This window comes from Leptonychotes weddellii, chromosome 8, assembly GCF_054177405.1.
Source record: "Leptonychotes weddellii isolate Sample4059 chromosome 8, ASM5417740v2, whole genome shotgun sequence".
NCBI lineage: Eukaryota > Metazoa > Chordata > Mammalia > Carnivora > Phocidae > Leptonychotes > Leptonychotes weddellii.
The window spans coordinates 127752268-127769124 of NC_138376.1; the positions used below are offsets into that span (position 1 = coordinate 127752268).

Here is a 16857-nt window from a genome sequence, read left to right on the forward strand (position 1 = left end):
CTTTACTGTAACAGAGAGAATCCCAAGGCTTACACACATAAGCATGCATACAACCGGAGTCCTTCCTGCTCTTGGCCAAGTGAATCTGGATGGTTCCGGGGGGCCCCTGGAGGCCAGGGGAGCTATTTCAGGAGTCCCAGAGTCAGCACTCCAAGCCACTAGCTTTGGAATCTGAAGCACTCGTTCTAAAAGACCAGCTTCTCCCACATAGTCTCCAAACCTTTAAAATTATACAGTGGAGTTAATAAATTGTGTTACACAATTTAACATCGTAGGTCGTCTCGTCCTCTCTGCTTGGAAATGGCTGAAGCAGACCCACCACATCAAGCCACCGTGAACTTGGGCGCTTCCACGCGGACAGGGCCCGGCGTGCATGCAGACAGTTTGACAGCGCCGCTGCACCTCCTCCTCAACAGACAAAACATCTCTTACCTTCCCCGCAAATGAGAGCAAATGATAAACGTGAAAAATGATATTTTAAAAACTCTGTATTCAGTTATTCACACCAAAGGATATCCATTAAAATTATGAACATCTCTACATATATTTCATGTATCATACATATATATACTTTGTATGTATAGTTACATATCGACAAAAAATTCCTTGCTGCCCGAAGCATGTAAGTAAAACAAAGCTAGATTTTGCAGCATAACACCCATATATGCATATCTACTGGCAGTTTGAATTATGAATTTATTTACAAGTTGCCTCGGTTATAATAAATGATTACTGTTCTATTATACAAACATAATGGTAAAGGCTTCTTTTAAATACAAAGACTGCAAATGAATACATGAAAAATTACACACATGTACAGTATTTATAATTTATAAATGCAAAGTTAAGACCTCTTTAAATTATTGCACTTGTGCATTTTACAAAGATTTTTATATGTCATACATATAAAATAATTGTTTTAAGTTTGCTAACTCATCAACTATAATAAAGTCGGATATTATTTACTTGAAATTCTTTCTCCTTCCAAAAGAGAGCCCACTAAAACTTTGGACACAGATCCATCAACTCTGCAAATCGGTCCATTAAGTGCATTGCATTTTGGACAGCTTATAACCCATCTTACACCTTGGCAGTATGGGGTCAGCACGATCACCACCGGCAAACTTGTGGGTACCTTAACTAGGTAGGGATATAGGATCTCCTTTGTTCCTATGGACTTGTAAAGAAAGCCGCCTTTTCTTTTCAGAAAGATTCAAGATGCTGCATATCTATAAATTTTGGTAAATTTCACAGTGTTTGGGCGAGCACATTTTTTCACATGGGTCACTGGGTTGGGTCTGGTGAATAGGTCGGGGCATTGTATAGAAATACCTTCTCCAGATCAATCTGTTGAACTTTCAGTGTGCACACCAAAGGCATGCATAGAACATACACCATACAATAGATCTATGGGAAATAATACTCCTCTATGGCATTTACACTGGCTGTTGGAGAGATGGCCCAGGACTGGGTATTATTCAAGTGGCTAAAGGAAAAACAAAAGCTGCAACACCCATGGTCTAATAGTATTCCAGGTGAGCTGGAGGATCAGATGATACACTTTGCAACCTTCATTTGCAGTAGGAATAAAAATTTTCCATTTACACTTCTGCAAATACATAGTACCTCAAAATTATCAGCTGACACCTGACATGTGTAAACTGACTTCTCTACTTGACACACTGGATTCAGATCTTAACTTGCAGGTCGGGTCCTTGGACGACACTGACCCACGCCGCCGCCCCCCCCCCGCCCCCCAGCAGAGGGTCTGCACACGTTCGGTTACCAATTGCTCATACTCGCTGTAAAGCGAGGTCCAACTATGCATGAGGCATAGTGGGGTCGGCGGTGGGGGGAACCCAGCAAGTGAGTGAAGACAGTAATGTTTCTTTGAATTTGAAATATTGTTTCTTGGGAAACATTAATGTCTTTCTCTTCATCCCACCCTTTTAATTTAGAACCAGAACACCACTGAAACTTCTCTCCTTTTTGCTATTTTTACCATCACAGAAATGCATCTAATGCTTCAGACAACCAAAATATCCAGTACAAAAAAAGACAAAAAACAGACAGGGTATAGTACTGCATTGGGAATCACTAATTTAAACTTAAGATTAAGTGCCTAAAGAAATGGGCAGAATGTGTATCAGGGTAGATACTTGGGCAAAGGTAAAATAGAACAGCCATGCGCTGCTGACAAGCAGGGGAGGGGGAGGGGGGCAAGAAGCAACAGCATACTCGGTTAATTTACATTTTACAGAGATTTTAAAGTCAGGCAATAAAAGGGATACGTTAATGTGACTAAATAAGTCTTTAAAGAATTAAACCCTAAATAAAATCAGTAAAGTGTAGAAAGCAAACACATGTCTGAAATAGATAAAGGTTAGAAGTGATTTTCAAAATCTAAATCATGCATATGTACCTGAAACCCAACAAAATCATACCCACCATAACTGTGCCACAGTTCTTGGAAGTTCTTGCAAAAAAGACTGCATCTGTACACTTCATCGGTTATAGTCATCAGGGCATGTGTGAATGACATCAAATAAAGGATAGAAGTCTGATGAGGAGAGAATGGTCCTATCCTTTCAATTTGATCCAATTAACCATGGACATGTCCCTTTAAATGTTTTTAATTCTAGTTAAGCAAGAAAGGCAAAATAATAAATATATGAACAAGGAAGTAAAATTACAGTATTTAAAATAAAGGCACAGGCCAAGGCATGGTGATAATTTAGTCTGATTAAAGCTCAAACCTTAATTTTGAGATAAAAGACCAGAAACATAATATCCAAACTAAATCTATTTAAAAATCCAGGTGGCTAAGGATTTATGCATCTATGTGTATCATGTACAAACATATCTAGTGTGCCTGAACATACCAATAAAGCAAAGTCACTGAGGTTGTACAAAATTAAAAAGAATCTAAAGCTATCTAAAAAGCATGCTAAGAAGAGGAAACCTACACTGAACAAATTCAGTTTCAAAGTTGTTCTGTTTGTGTCGCTGTGAGAACAAGTCACCTCCAGTGGTACCGTATCAACTGCGCAGATGCCTTCCCACTGAGTAAGAGTCCAGGATGGGGACGGCTGTGCTAAGTAATTCCACTTGGTCTCTCTTCCATGACCGGTTTCTGACGAGCCCCGTAGAGATAGTGAGAGCTGGGAAGTGGATCTCAATCCTGGCCCCAGGAAAAGGGCCGTTTTTGAGAATTACTTTCCACATCCATTTTATTTAAGTTTTCCTAATTAACTAAATCAAAGTCAACTATTAATTAATAAGATGCTTGCAATTTTTAGAGTTTTATTCCGCTGCCTAAATTCAATATTTCATGTTGTTGGCATGCATTTCCAAGAAAATTTCTAGTTAAAAAATATATTCACTGTCTCTGGGAAGATAATGGAATAACTGCATTTGACAATAAAACTTTGTCCATTATAAATCAGCACAACCAATAAAAACTTCCACAAATCAAACATTCTACATATACTCACAGCTGGCTACCAAATTTATACTGAACAGGGAAATTTTGGCCCAATCTAAAATACTGCCTTAATGAGAAACTTGTTAAAACTTTTGGTAATAAAAACCATCTGCCCTTTCAAGAAAAGATCTGGGAGAAAGATGAGAACAGAGCTCAAAAGTTTGTCTGCTAAGTATATCTGCCCCAATATAAAAATACTCCTAACTGCATTTTTTCCCAAAGCAGATTATTGACTAAATATCACTGCATCTTGGGCCCATTTTAGGTAAATGTATGATTCCTAAGTAGATCTTAAGAATACTAACAGTTCACATTAGAATACAGTCCTTCCTTTGTTCAAACTTTGCTTTGATTATGACAATATTTCAAGAGAAATCAACTAACCAATAAACCCACATATGGTTCTTTGGAAAACTGTTCAAAGTACAATGTCAATAATATAAGAAATCTGGCTCTATCGAAATAGAATTTTCTGTAGTAATTTTAGAAAAGCAACCTTAAAAAGCAAAAATAGCCATAAGATTCCCTCCCTTCAGGACTCTTTTCTATATCAAAAAGCAAAATTCATGCATCCTTTTAAGATCCTTTTAACTAAACAATCGCCAGGGGTATTTCCTCCCAACCACCTTGCGATTCAGTGGAGTTCCATTACACGACTACCAACTCTTGGAATTGAAGTTCGATTTGGTGGGTCCAGTTTCATAAATCTGAGTGCAGAAAAACATGCAACATTTTAGAATTCAATTCTATAAATGCACTAACATGAAAAAGGACATTTTCTGCTCACATTTTCCAACACACAAAAAATCAGGTTTTGAAGAATGAGGCCGATTTTTACTTTCTATAGATGTGTTTGCATCACTATCCCTTATACATACGTACTTTTGTACTATGTATGTCTAGCCACAGTGGTATTTCTCTCTTTAGATATTTCATTTTACCTCATATTGTATAATTACAATAGCAAATGGAGTGCCAGGGAGGGAAGATGGCAACTTTCAGAAGCCCACGGGGAAATTGAACACATAGTGTTAATTTTAAAATAAGAACAATGTTTCTATATAGCTAACTCTGCTACAACTTAAATCATGTTGTAGGAACATCTGATTTCTTTTTTGCAAAAAACCATATGAATAACAATGTGTACAGTATTGAATATGTAAAAGAATATTTTAAAAATTTATTTTATCAAAAGTAATATTCTAGTTTCCTGCCAAGTGAATAGCAGATAAGCTGTCTGTTATGGATCTGCTGATCACTTCTTGAGACTCTAGTTCTCTCATTCCTTCAGGTCAGGACTAACCACAGCTCTGGAGGTGACCTCGCCATTGTGCTAAAAATCTCGACAGCTCTAATGTGCACCAGAAGTGACTGGCTTATAATCCTTGTAGGAAGGGGTCCAGACTACTACTTTTGTGTATTTTTTCGCAACACTTGTATGGTACAGTAATATTAGTCTACTAAAAATTATACAGAAGACTGTCCAAACTACAGGTTTGGATATAGATGCTTGATACTGGAGCAGAGGAGAGAGAATAAAAACGCACCGCGATGCGTTCGCACTGTGCTCTCCTACTTCCTGTCGTGGACAGAGTGCTTAAGGAAATGTGACCGAGGAGCTCAAAGCAGGGGGCAAACTGGGGGATGGGTGCAGCAGAGCAAAGTAAAAATTACACAAGACTTAAATTTTATGGTTTAATTTGATTTTAAGAGAAATGTATGGTATTTTAATTAAATAATCCGTAGAATAAACCTCTCATTTTGAATGTGAGTCTAAAATTTTGCAATGACACCAAGTGAAAATATAAAGAAATCATTATTAAAATTCACATTTGACATCCCATAAGACCTGTCTGTTAAGAAAAATTCATATGCCTTGCTTTTGTTTGTTCTTTACGCAAAGTGTTTACAAATTTGCCTACAATGAAGAAAAAAAATAAAAAATATTCTTTGACATTTTTTGAATTGATACTTGGAATTTTGAGATTTATTCTGATGTATATCTGCATCTCTTCTCAAGAGGATACAAAGTCTACCTCCTTTAGTGTTAGATCTATTCACCCAAGCCCTTTAGTATAAACTTAGAGAATACACTTTTCGTCCACCTAACTTTTAATTCATGAGGCTCTGAGACAAGAATCTATTCTCCATCGCTGATTGCAGAAAGACACCTCTTACTGTCACCTCGATGACACTCGTCCTGAGGCCGTGCTACAGTTCACGCTAATTACGAGTAGGTCACACACGAACATTCACAATAGTAATGTGTAAAAATTCCTATTTATAACCAACAACATCAAAGCAACATTGGTGTTAAAGCCAAAGTACAATATCATAATAGTACCATTTTAACCCCTCACTAGAAAGATACAATGGAAAAGTACCCCCTTCTGAATAATTCTTGTCCATTCCCACTAAGGCCTCAGCAACGTGAGCCTGTTAAAAAAGGCCAGTTCACAAGACAACTGGAGTCCCTCGGACGGCTGATTTCTGGCCACGGGGTGGTCCTGGTTGATCACTGTCTCTGACGCGTCACAGAGGAGACTGGTGGGGAGTCGTCGGCTTGACGTGTTTCCTTGATGTTACCTTCTTCGAGAGGCTTGTGTCCTAGTTACCAGGTGTAGGTTTCCCCCCGTGAAAATAAAAGGAAGAAAAGTCAAAGAAGCAGGACGAGCGTGTCTAGGTGGGACAGCTCATCGAGTGGCCGTCAGTCATCGATCTTCACAGGCAGCTTCTCCGAGGGCCCGTGGGCCCCTGGCTGGGATGAGATCCACACCGCACTCTCCTCCCCTCGGATCACCTTCTCCCACTGGCTGAGGTTATTCCTAAGGATAAAAGATGCGGGGACAAGGGTGTTTAAGAAGGACTTCTGGGCTCAGTCTCAAACATTAAGCACCCTCTGCCCCCCCGCCCCCGAGGTATAGCCGAGCACGATGGCCTTCTGGTGCCCTTCTGAGGCCGACAAGGACCAGCCTGCTGTAGCCGGGCAGGGTCCCAGCACGTCTCCCTGACGTGGTCCGGCAGCCCATTCTGTGGCCAGCAAGGCTGGGGAGGGGGGCCACCTTGTCCAGGAGCACCAAACGACAGGGGCAACAGGAGAGCTCAGATTAGGACACACCATCTCGTAATCAGTGAGAAAGGACGACCTGGAAAGGGGCACAAGCCACAGGGTGCACTAGCCAAGAGCATGGAGGTAAATGGGGAGGAAGGGAGGCCTGGGCGGCAAGAACGTTCGGCCACAGCACCGCCAGCCAGGAGCTCCCGCTCTGCGGGCAGAGACAGGGTGCCAGCTTGGGGTCCCTGCCACCTCATACTGGGAACTGGGGACTAGCCTTATTTTGAACACTGTCCTATATAAAAAGTCACTGTAAGTTACACGTAGGACCAATGTTAGAAATTTCTTTGTTGCAGTAAAGCCATCTTCGCGTTCTGGCAACTTGTGGTCTCAGACGCAGGCTGCTCGCCCCCCTCTCCACAGGTCTTTCCCTTTCCAAATCTGCTGTTCAAATGCTGTGGGAATCCTAATCTCCTTGAACAGTGTGACCACCACCACCTCGCCCCATGTGGCTGACCAGGCAGAGATCTTATCAACGCTTCCCACTTTGCACCTTGCTTTCTTATATACAAAGCCAAAATCAGAAGGGAACCTTGCACTAGCAAACACAAAAGTCATACAAAGCACACATAATGCAAAGACACCTCTGGACAAAAGAAATCTCTAAAATATAACCTGAAAAATGGAACACTTTTAGCTTTTGTGCCATATTACCACATATTATTTGCCCAGAACTTAGAGATTTTTGATATACTGGAAAAAAGACCTACACTAATGTTGCCACGTTTCCTTGGACACCAATGACACATGAATTTTTTTTAAGTGTTAATAAGATTAAAATAGCCTTTAAGAGATTATATGGTTCAGCCAAGTCAATGAAGCAAGAATGCATCAAAGCTGCTGAGACAGAGGAATCCCTATCCTCGTGCTCGATAATGACAGCAAGCACTCATTCTGCTGGTTCTGGATATTTAACAGAAAATACAGATAATTTTTGGATAGGAAAGGACTTTTGACTGTTACCTAGGATTTTTTTTTTAATTACATGGATTTTGATTGATATTGCCATTTCTCTTTGGTGGGGCACTGACTTTTCCAACCCGATTCCATCAGGAATGAGTCCCAGCTCATACTCCATATTATCCACATGGCTTAGTCCTTATGTAATAAGATAATATTTTAATGAACTAACTGCTGATTAAGGTCAGTGATGGCTCAACAAAATCAGCTGGGAAGTTATGTTCACCTCCCCAAGAGCAGAGAAGAGAAACCATCACTTACATAGGAAAAAACATCTCCCTCCTTGTTGGTTTCCTTTGTTTTCCTCACAATAATTCGTTCATGAAATGAGTTTCAACAGCAGAGGGTGGGAGTATCCAAAGGCTCTGGTTTTGTTCAAAATCCTGCCTCTGTCCTCCATCCCCCACTGTGCCCACCCAACCCCCAAGGGTGCTCCATGGCTAAACAGCTGGAAAAATCAGCAGGACACCAGTTCTCTTGCAGAAAATCAATACACAGGGCTGCTCTGCTCACTGCCCTTTGACCTCCCCAGACGGAACTTCTTTTCAAAGTAACATGAAAATCCTAAAAAAATTCCAATGTTCTTAGCCGAGCGCATCCCTCAAAAGCAATGAGAAAAGGATGCAGAGGATTTAGAAGCTGGGACGGATGACAGAGGGCTCATATCTCTTTTGGGAAGAAACTAAAACTCACAGAGAAAGAAGATCCCAGTCAAGGCTCACCCTCCTCATTTACACAATAAACTGTGGGATTAAGCTGAGCCTCTTTCCAAGGAGCAGTCCCAAACACACATTATGGTTCTGTCTTTTTAAAAACGCATTGGGGGGGCGCCTGGGTGGCTCAGTTGGTTAAGCGACTGCCTTCAGCTCCGGTCATGATCCCAGGGTCCTGGGATCGAGCCCCGCATCGGGCTCCCTGCTCCGCGGGAGGCCTGCTTCTCCCTCTCCCACTCCCCCTGCTTGTGTTCCCTCTCTCGCTGTGCCTCTACCTCTCTCTGTCAAATAAATAAATAAAATCTTTAAAAAATAAAAAAAAATAAAAAAATAAAATAAAAACGCATTGGGCATGGATCCCTGGGTCCTAACAAAACCCAAACCCAAACCAGATACCTTCTTGCTCCTTTTTGGTGAATGAAGGACTTTATGAATACTCCTAACATATGCTTGTTACCTAGGCAAACACACAGCCCATAAAATGACATTTACTGTAATAAGACACAGCACACACATTGAGGAGAGGAAAATTCCATACGGAGTCTTCATCCTTTTGCTACATCACACCCAGCCTGAGCATTGCTACCTACCTGCACGCTTTGAGGAGAGGCTCGGTGGGCGGGAAGATCTGGGTGAGGGTGGTGTAGCAGGGGATGGCCACGGCGTTGTAGAACCCCAGCTGCCTCGTGCAGGGCCACGCACAAGACACAAAAGTGCAGGTTAGCAACAACCTCCCAGCTGAGGCTTCTATTTCTCAAGCCTAGCTATAAAATGAAATGTTCTAGTTTTGCTCCCTGACATTTGGGCTCAATGAATACTGCTGCAGAGTGCATTTAAAAATGCCTTAAAATACGTCCGTGAAGTAACACACATAAAAAGAGGCTCATCCTAGGGCGCCTGGGTGGCTCAGTCAGTTAAGCGACTGCCTTCGGCTCAGGTCATGATCCTGGAGTCCCTGGATCGAGTCCCACATCGGGCTCCCTGCTTGGCAGGGAGTCTGCTTCTCCCTCTGACCCTCACCCCTCTCATGTGCTCTCTCTCTCTCTCATTCTGTCTCAAGTAAATAAATAAAATCTTTAAAAAAAAAAAAAAAGAGGCTCATCCCAAACCCAAGTTCAACATTCAATGAGATTCCATTTATAGATCAGTCAAGTTATAATTCAAGCACTGTTCTTGTCTCTAAGTCAAAGTTAGTTTTCTACCATAGACATTTCAAAGTCAACCCTGCTATTCTTCTACACGTGGCCTCTTCTCCAACTTAGTATTTGGGAATCTGTGCAGGTGTTTCGTGGGCTTGCTATCCTTGGCTGTTGGTGCCTTGCTTGGTCTCCAGAGACCTTCTTTCTCCCCCTCCCTTTTTTTTTTTTATATAATCACACAATGAGACAGGACCTTTACAAAAGGACATGAAAAGAAGATGCCGGACAGGAAAGACAGATCTCTGTGAGCAAATATATGGGAAAGTTCCATAAACAATATTAAAAAGAAATTAAACTGCAAGAACCACATGCAATAGACACGTGGGGCTGGGCATGTCGGTGTGTGTTCAGCAGGGAAGAACAGTGAGCACCTGTTGGATGCAGCGGCTAAGCACATGAACACACTGTGAACCGAGGACCACAAGGGTGAGAAAACCACGCGGCCCTTCTCTGTGCTGACGTCTCTGAAAAACTGGGGACTTGCCTCAACTTTGGTATGAACAGTGAATAAATTAACTTTAAGTGAAATAGGAAAGCTTGAGAACTTATCCAAAACCATCATCCTGTGAGTTTTCTGAAATGTTTTCTAAATGAAATTCTATAATTATTTGTCCATAACTAACTTCCCTGTTATGGTGTTAGAAGAGGGGTAGTTTAAAAAGACTATAATCTGAGAAATAGATCGCATCACACATGCAAAACTGATAGGCACGAGAGCTGTCAAAACATCAAAACATTGACATAAATCATGTGGTAAGACCTGAAAAAATAATAATTAATGTCAACTGGTGGTAAGACAAAATTCAAAATGTACTAAAATACTCTGCATTATTCATTAGGAAAAGTGGGCCTGATCAAAATCCATGTTACTCTCTAAAAAATACCTTTGCACATTCAATGACAAAAGATTTTCTGCTTGTTAAAAATATTAACAATTCAAACTCCTCTATCCCTCCATTTTAAGCCATTGGTTACTGTGATTCCATCGGTGGAAAGAGCTGACGGTTCGGGCAGTTGTGGCTTCTTTAAACCCAACTACGATTTCCTAATCCTGGCCTTATGATCCCCAAACTCCATCTAAATGCAGAAGATTTCAAGTGGTCCTGGGTTCTACAAGATGGCATATACTTTTAATTCACGTGTGGTTTTATGACTGCCTGAAATTATTTGACTTTTCAACAGAATTCATACCTGGCCTTGTGGGACCTCGTCCTTCTTGTCTCTGTCCATCATGGGAATAGGTTGTATTCCCAACTTTTTCATCTCATCGCCCTAAGAGAAACAGGAAAAACCAAGCTTTCTCAACTTATAAGCCATTATAAAGTCTTGGTATTAATGAGTTGTTCCCTTTATTTATTCATTTTCTTCACAATGGATAATGCTTCTGGCTATTGATGCAAACAAATGTCAAAACAATAAAAACTTAATGTATCATCATTTGGCTTTTCTCAATGAAATTACCAGGAATGCAGGCATCTCTCCCGGTTCTACTGTGCAGAGGTTAGTGAAAGTTGTAACAAGAGGAGACTCAGATAATAGTGAGAAGGAATGACAAGAACAAAGCATGGAATAACCTCAAGGCCTTTTTCTCACTTATTTTTCAAATGAATTCTCACGTGTGTTGAACTGGATGAAGCGAGGCTTTAGAGAGAAATAATGTATATCAAGACTGGTCTGCTAAAATGTGTTAGTAAAGATGCAGGATAACTGGATACACATCACCGTAAAGGTTACAGTCACAGATGTTTATTAAAGATTTCCTATTTTGCAGGCTCTGGGATAGGTAACATATAAATACTATTTTATTTAATCATGAAATACTAGGAGTTAGATATTCTTGTCCCCATTTTATAGATTTTAAAAATTATCTTCCTCTTTTTAGTTATTTGTTAAAGATTGTTAAAATCTTCTTTCTTAACATACCCCAACTTTTTCCTTGCTACACCACTATTCCCTCACATTTCTTCATTATTCAGTTTCTTTAATTACTTCACAATCATGCTTATTTTCAGAAATCAGAGGTGGAGAACTAAAAACATCCTAGATTTGCTAATGTAGGTCCAAAACAAATGATGAGAACCCCCACAAAAGGTTCTATTGCAGGGACAGAGGCCAAGCACAAACATCGAGAACCCCCACGAAGGGTTTTACTGCAGGACAGAAGCCAAGAACAAATGACTAGGACCCCCACAAAGGGTTTTGGCAGGACAGAAGCCAAGAACAAATGACAAGAACCCCCCAAAAGGGTTCTATGTGCAGGACAGAGGCCAAGCACAAAGGACAAGACCCCCCACGAAGGGTTCTATCTACAAGACAGAGGCCAAGAACAAATGACTAGAACCCCCACGAAAGGGTCTATGTGCAGGACAGAGGCCAAGAACAAATGACGAGAACTCCCACAAAGGGTACTTTGTGCAGGACAGAAGCCAAGAACAAATGACGAGGACCCCCATGAAGGGTTCTATGTGGAGGACAGAGGCCAAGAACAAATGACTACAACCCCAACAAAGGGTTCTATTGGCAGGACAGAGGCCAAGAACAAATGACGAGAATCCCCACGAAGGGCTCTATTGGCAGGACAGAGGCCAAGAACAAATGATGAGAATCCCCACGAAGGGCTCTATTGGCAGGACAGAGGCCAAGAACAAATGACGAGAACTCCCACAAAGCGTTCTATGTGCAGGACAGAGGCCAAGCACAAAAGATAGAACCCCAACAAAGAGTTCTATCTGTGGAACAGAGGCCAAGAACAAATGACGAAAACCCCCATGAAGGGCTCATCGGCAGGACAGAGGCCAAGAACAAATGAGGAGAACCCCCACGAAGGGTTCTATCAGCAGGACAGAGGCCAAGCATAAATGTCAAGAACCACCAGAAAGGGTTCTATCAGTGGGACAGAGGCCAAGCACAACTGACTAGGACCACCACGAAGGGTTCTATGTGTGGGAGAAAGGTCAAGAACAAAGGATGAGAACCCCACGAAGGGTTCTATTGGTAGGACAGAGGCCAAACACAAATGTCAAGAACCCACAGGAAGGGTTCTATTGCGGAACTAGGCCAAGAACAAATGAGGAGAATCCCCACAAAGGGCTCTATGTGCGGGACAGAGGCCAAGAACAAATGATGAGAACCCCATAAAGGGTTCTATCAGCAGGACAGAGGTCAAGCACAAATGACTAGGGCCCCCACGAAGGGTTCTATCGGCAGGACAGAGGCCAAGAACAAATGACTAGGACCCCCACGAAGGGTTCTATCGGCAGGACAGAGGCCAAGCACAAATGACAGGACCCCCAGGACGGGCTCTATCGGCAGGACGGAGGCACTTGAGTCCAGCTTCTCCTCCCGTGTTATCACTTTAAATATTAGCTCCATGGTTCTCAAACTTTTTCCATTCCTCTTCTAAGTGAGTGAAACTAACCAGGCCCCTTGCTCAAGGATATTACAAGTCCAGTAAGTAAAAAGACTGTGGATAAACAAAGATTTGACTATGTACAGTACTCACAAATAAGGATCAGTGCTACACAGGAAAACAACGGAGTACTGCAGAGTATGCGTCCCAGGAAGTACTGGCCCAGAGTGGGGCTTGCAGAGGAAGCTGCAGAGGGCAGGCAGGGGGGCACGGGGGTGGGGGGAGAAGCTGACCTTGATGGCCGCGAGAGGGACTTGACTCAGGGAAGCCAGAGGGGCTGAGACGAGGAAATAGCCTGGTGAAGCAGTGGGCTTTGGAGATCAAGTTCATGACCTCTGTCTCTATCACAACAGCATGGAGGGACAGACTGGGAACAACATTAGAGTCATCCCTAACCTGCAGATGTGACAACTAAAGTACAGAGGTGAGTCACAAAGCTGGTCTGAGGTTTGATCCCACGTGCTACAGCAGGATGCCCATCTCCAGCACCAGGACATCAAACACCACACTCTGTGTGACTGTTAGTCTAAGTCTAAAGGAAAAGGCAGGGACCTAGGTCAGAATGCTGCAGGGATTCAGGCACGAGGTGGCCAAGTCTTGGGGCAGGAATTGGGGTGGGTGGTGGGCAGAGATGGGATCTAGCGGACATCTGGTAAGTGAGCCAGCAAGACCCAGTGATGACCTCTGCTTCCTCCCATGGACTGTGAGGTCCCTGAAGACAGCATCCATGTGCACTTTGGGAGCTTAATCAGTCTTTGTGGACTGTTTAATCAGTGCAAAAGAGAGCAGGGAAATCTAAATAGCATATCTGTCACATTTTGATTCATATTTTAGAATACAAATACAATTATGAAAGTATGAATTATATTAGTTAAATAAAATTATTTGCAAAACAATAAGCTAGCTTCAGACCAGTTTTCCTTATGTGATATTTACAGAATGTACTCTGGGTTACTACTTTTAGACACATATGCAAATTAAGTTAATGGCTAATAAAGTCAGAGATTACAGTTCAGACATGTATACCTAAAACAACCTTCTTAATTAAGTCTGATAGTAACTAGATCCTGGGATAAACACTATAAAATAAGAAAAAACATGCAAGAATTTGCATGCACAATGTGTAGGCATTCTGGAGAAATAACACTGTGAGTATAATCAACTCCAGGCCTGTGGTTCTCACCCAACAAGCATTTTTTTTGGCTTTGCCATCGTGAAAAAAAATAACATTATAAATCTTTTCTATTGAACTATCAACTGAATGATTGGCTGGTTTTTACTTTTTACATCCATTCTTTTATACGGGTGAGGCTGAATGGTTTCAATTAGCAACGACCAAACTCTTGGCCCTCCAAATTTACCTTTACTTCTTCAAACCAAATGAGGTACACAAACATTTTATTTCATTTGTTTCCCTAAAGTAATCTTTGAATATGCAGGGGGCTAGGCATTTGTGGGTTCATGTTAATAAGAGAGTGTTCTACTTCTTCTTGGACAATTCAGAAAGCAAAATGAGAACTCAAACACACATTTCTGATAATTGAGATAATTCAGTCAAGAAGAGGGTATTAATGAAATTAAGTTCCATGGTTGCCTCACATGTCAGGGGTATCATGAGTTAAAAGCCCACATATTCTATGGAACTCATAATTGACCATCTGGAGTATTTACAGAATCTTGTACGTCTATGGTACAAGGTAATTATGTCCCCAATTTCCAACTGCAGACATACACGGCCTGTGACACTGGGGTCCCACAATCTCATGGGCTGTATGTCTGCATCTGTGTAGAAATGCTAATTCTCCTATGGCATGTGACTGACAGTATACTGTTTTTTGAAGTAACAAGCAACCTGAGCTACTAAGACATTGTTACTAATTTACCCATATATTTACTTTCTCATCAGACTTTTTCTCATTTTTAATGTTCATATAAAAATCAAAAACATACCTCAGCCCAGAACTCTGCATATATATCATTTGCTGTCAATTTTGTAACCGGCCACAGCTTTGTTACAGAACAAAGATCACAGGCAGTCATCATCAAACCAATGACACGATCTCTAGAACACAATAACACAAAACAGGTCAGCGTGGCATTTGCACTCTTACAATAAAGGCTAGAAAGACGTGTGCATTTTCAGGAATAAGGCTTAAATAGCAGGCATTACTTGGCAACTGGGAGGAGAGTGGGCGGGGAGAGAAGCAGTGTTGCTTCAACTGGAAGGACCTGGGTCACCTCTGTCACTGCCCCGGGAAGGGTTACGGTGCACCTCAGTATCATTGCTGTCATCAAGACAGTTGGGCATGGCTCTGGGGCCACCTAAATCCTCATGGAGTTCTGCAAATGTACAGGGTGAAGAAACCTTGAAGAAAAAAATCTACCCCAATCCTTTTGTTTATATATGAAAAATGTGAGGTGCAGAGAAATGAATGACCTCCCCATGGCGCAAGCAGCTCAAGACAAGGCCAGAGCAGACGCAGGTGCTCAGCATGCGTGATGGGAGCTGCCTCCCAACACTTTGCAAACTCTAACCTCCAAAGAAATGAGTCCTCTTTTTCAGTTGCTTTGCATTCACATTTTGACTTCTTTTTTTCTAAATGTGGTTTGGTTTAATCTTTCTTCTTGAAGAAAAAGAAAAAAACTGCTTGAAGACTTGAAACGGACATACCCCTACAATTTTAATGGATTTGGTCTAGTGACCTAAATGAAATCTATGGCACGAACCGCTGATTAGTAAGGAATTTTAATATACTGACTTTAACTTTTAGCAATAATCGCGCCTCGGATAAACCTCATTGGCTACGATACTGCCACTGTGCAAAGCTCGGACTTTAACTTTTATGAAGCAAATTACATACTTTAAAAGGCAAATTATCAGGGAAGATACAAAATTGTGGGGCAAATGAGATGTGACCATTTCCAGCTCATATGTACATTCTAACGAGTCTCGGGAATCCGCCGCCGCCTCCGCTAAATAATGCCTTAGTTCTTGTAACCGCACAGATGGTCCCCTCCAGGGGCACAGCCCGGCCCTGGGTCCTGAGCCTGCCCCCACCAGGGCAGATGGCATATTAAGAACGCCTATCCGTCGCTGTGGCCGAGCCTCTCATGTAGCGGCTCTCCCACGCACAGATTCCTGGCTATTTGGGAGACCCTGCCTGGTCTGTTACCTGCGTCTGGGACACCGATCCCTTGCAAGGCTCCTTTATTTCCCATCAGTCCACTTCCTTTAGGCCATTTCCTTAATTAAAATCACTTTTACAACCTCACTTTCCTTAAGAACACGTCTTTATTGGGGCAGACTAAATGGCTGATGAGACTTCTGTGCACCCTTCTTGTGACCCCAAACAGATGCCGTGTGAAGATCCAAATTCCTCAACGTGATCAGGAAACTCCGTATTTTCTTGATGCGGGAGTTTCCGAATAAGCACTTTGTGGTTTAAAGGAAGAATATTTCTGGATTTGGGCTTCTAGAAGAACGAATTTGTCATCTGTTTATTCAACAGGTAAATTCATTAAACAGAAACAGAACATGAAAACAAAACTATGGCTGTTTCATAAGATTGAAATAATTCAATCTCGTTTATATTCACATATACACCTCAACATTTACTTTTGTTGGCTGAACATTCTAATAAGCTTTACCTCAAAAAAGATTTATCTCGTAAATCCACAAAACAAGAAATGTTAACAGAACTGGGCACACTGTAGGACGCAAGGAACCAATTTTCTCCCTGGACCGGATTTCACAGGTAGTGTGGTTACTATTAAGGTTGAGAAGATTATGACCCCAGTTGTCATTCAGATTTCACTGTCAAAATTACTTAGACAAAACAATTCAACAGTAATTATTTTACTGGTAACCAAAAAAGTAAGAATAAACAGGTAAGAAAGTTTTTATTAAATGCCTTTAATAAATTACTTATCTTTTACTCTTAATGACAAATCAGTTAGATGGTCATGGTTGCCTGGAA

The 16857-nt window shown here is 41.6% G+C and overlaps 1 protein-coding gene and 1 pseudogene across 1 annotated transcript in view; both read right to left on the bottom strand.

Moving 5' to 3' along the window:
- Positions 1-2276: 2276 nt before the first annotated feature.
- The window catches only part of PDE10A (phosphodiesterase 10A), a 283739-nt gene continuing 269158 nt past the window's right edge, over positions 2277-16857 (bottom strand). Inside the window, exons 17-20 of the mRNA XM_081829386.1 lie at positions 14831-14942; positions 10663-10743; positions 8863-8951; positions 2277-6309 (exon numbers count right to left, since the gene is read on the bottom strand). Of these exons, the coding sequence (XP_081685512.1) occupies positions 6192-6309; positions 8863-8951; positions 10663-10743; positions 14831-14942 (400 nt within the window). The 3' untranslated portion in view covers positions 2277-6191. The remainder of the gene's footprint in view (positions 6310-8862; positions 8952-10662; positions 10744-14830; positions 14943-16857) is intronic.
- LOC115939691 (U4 spliceosomal RNA) lies at positions 15645-15708 on the bottom strand (annotated as a pseudogene).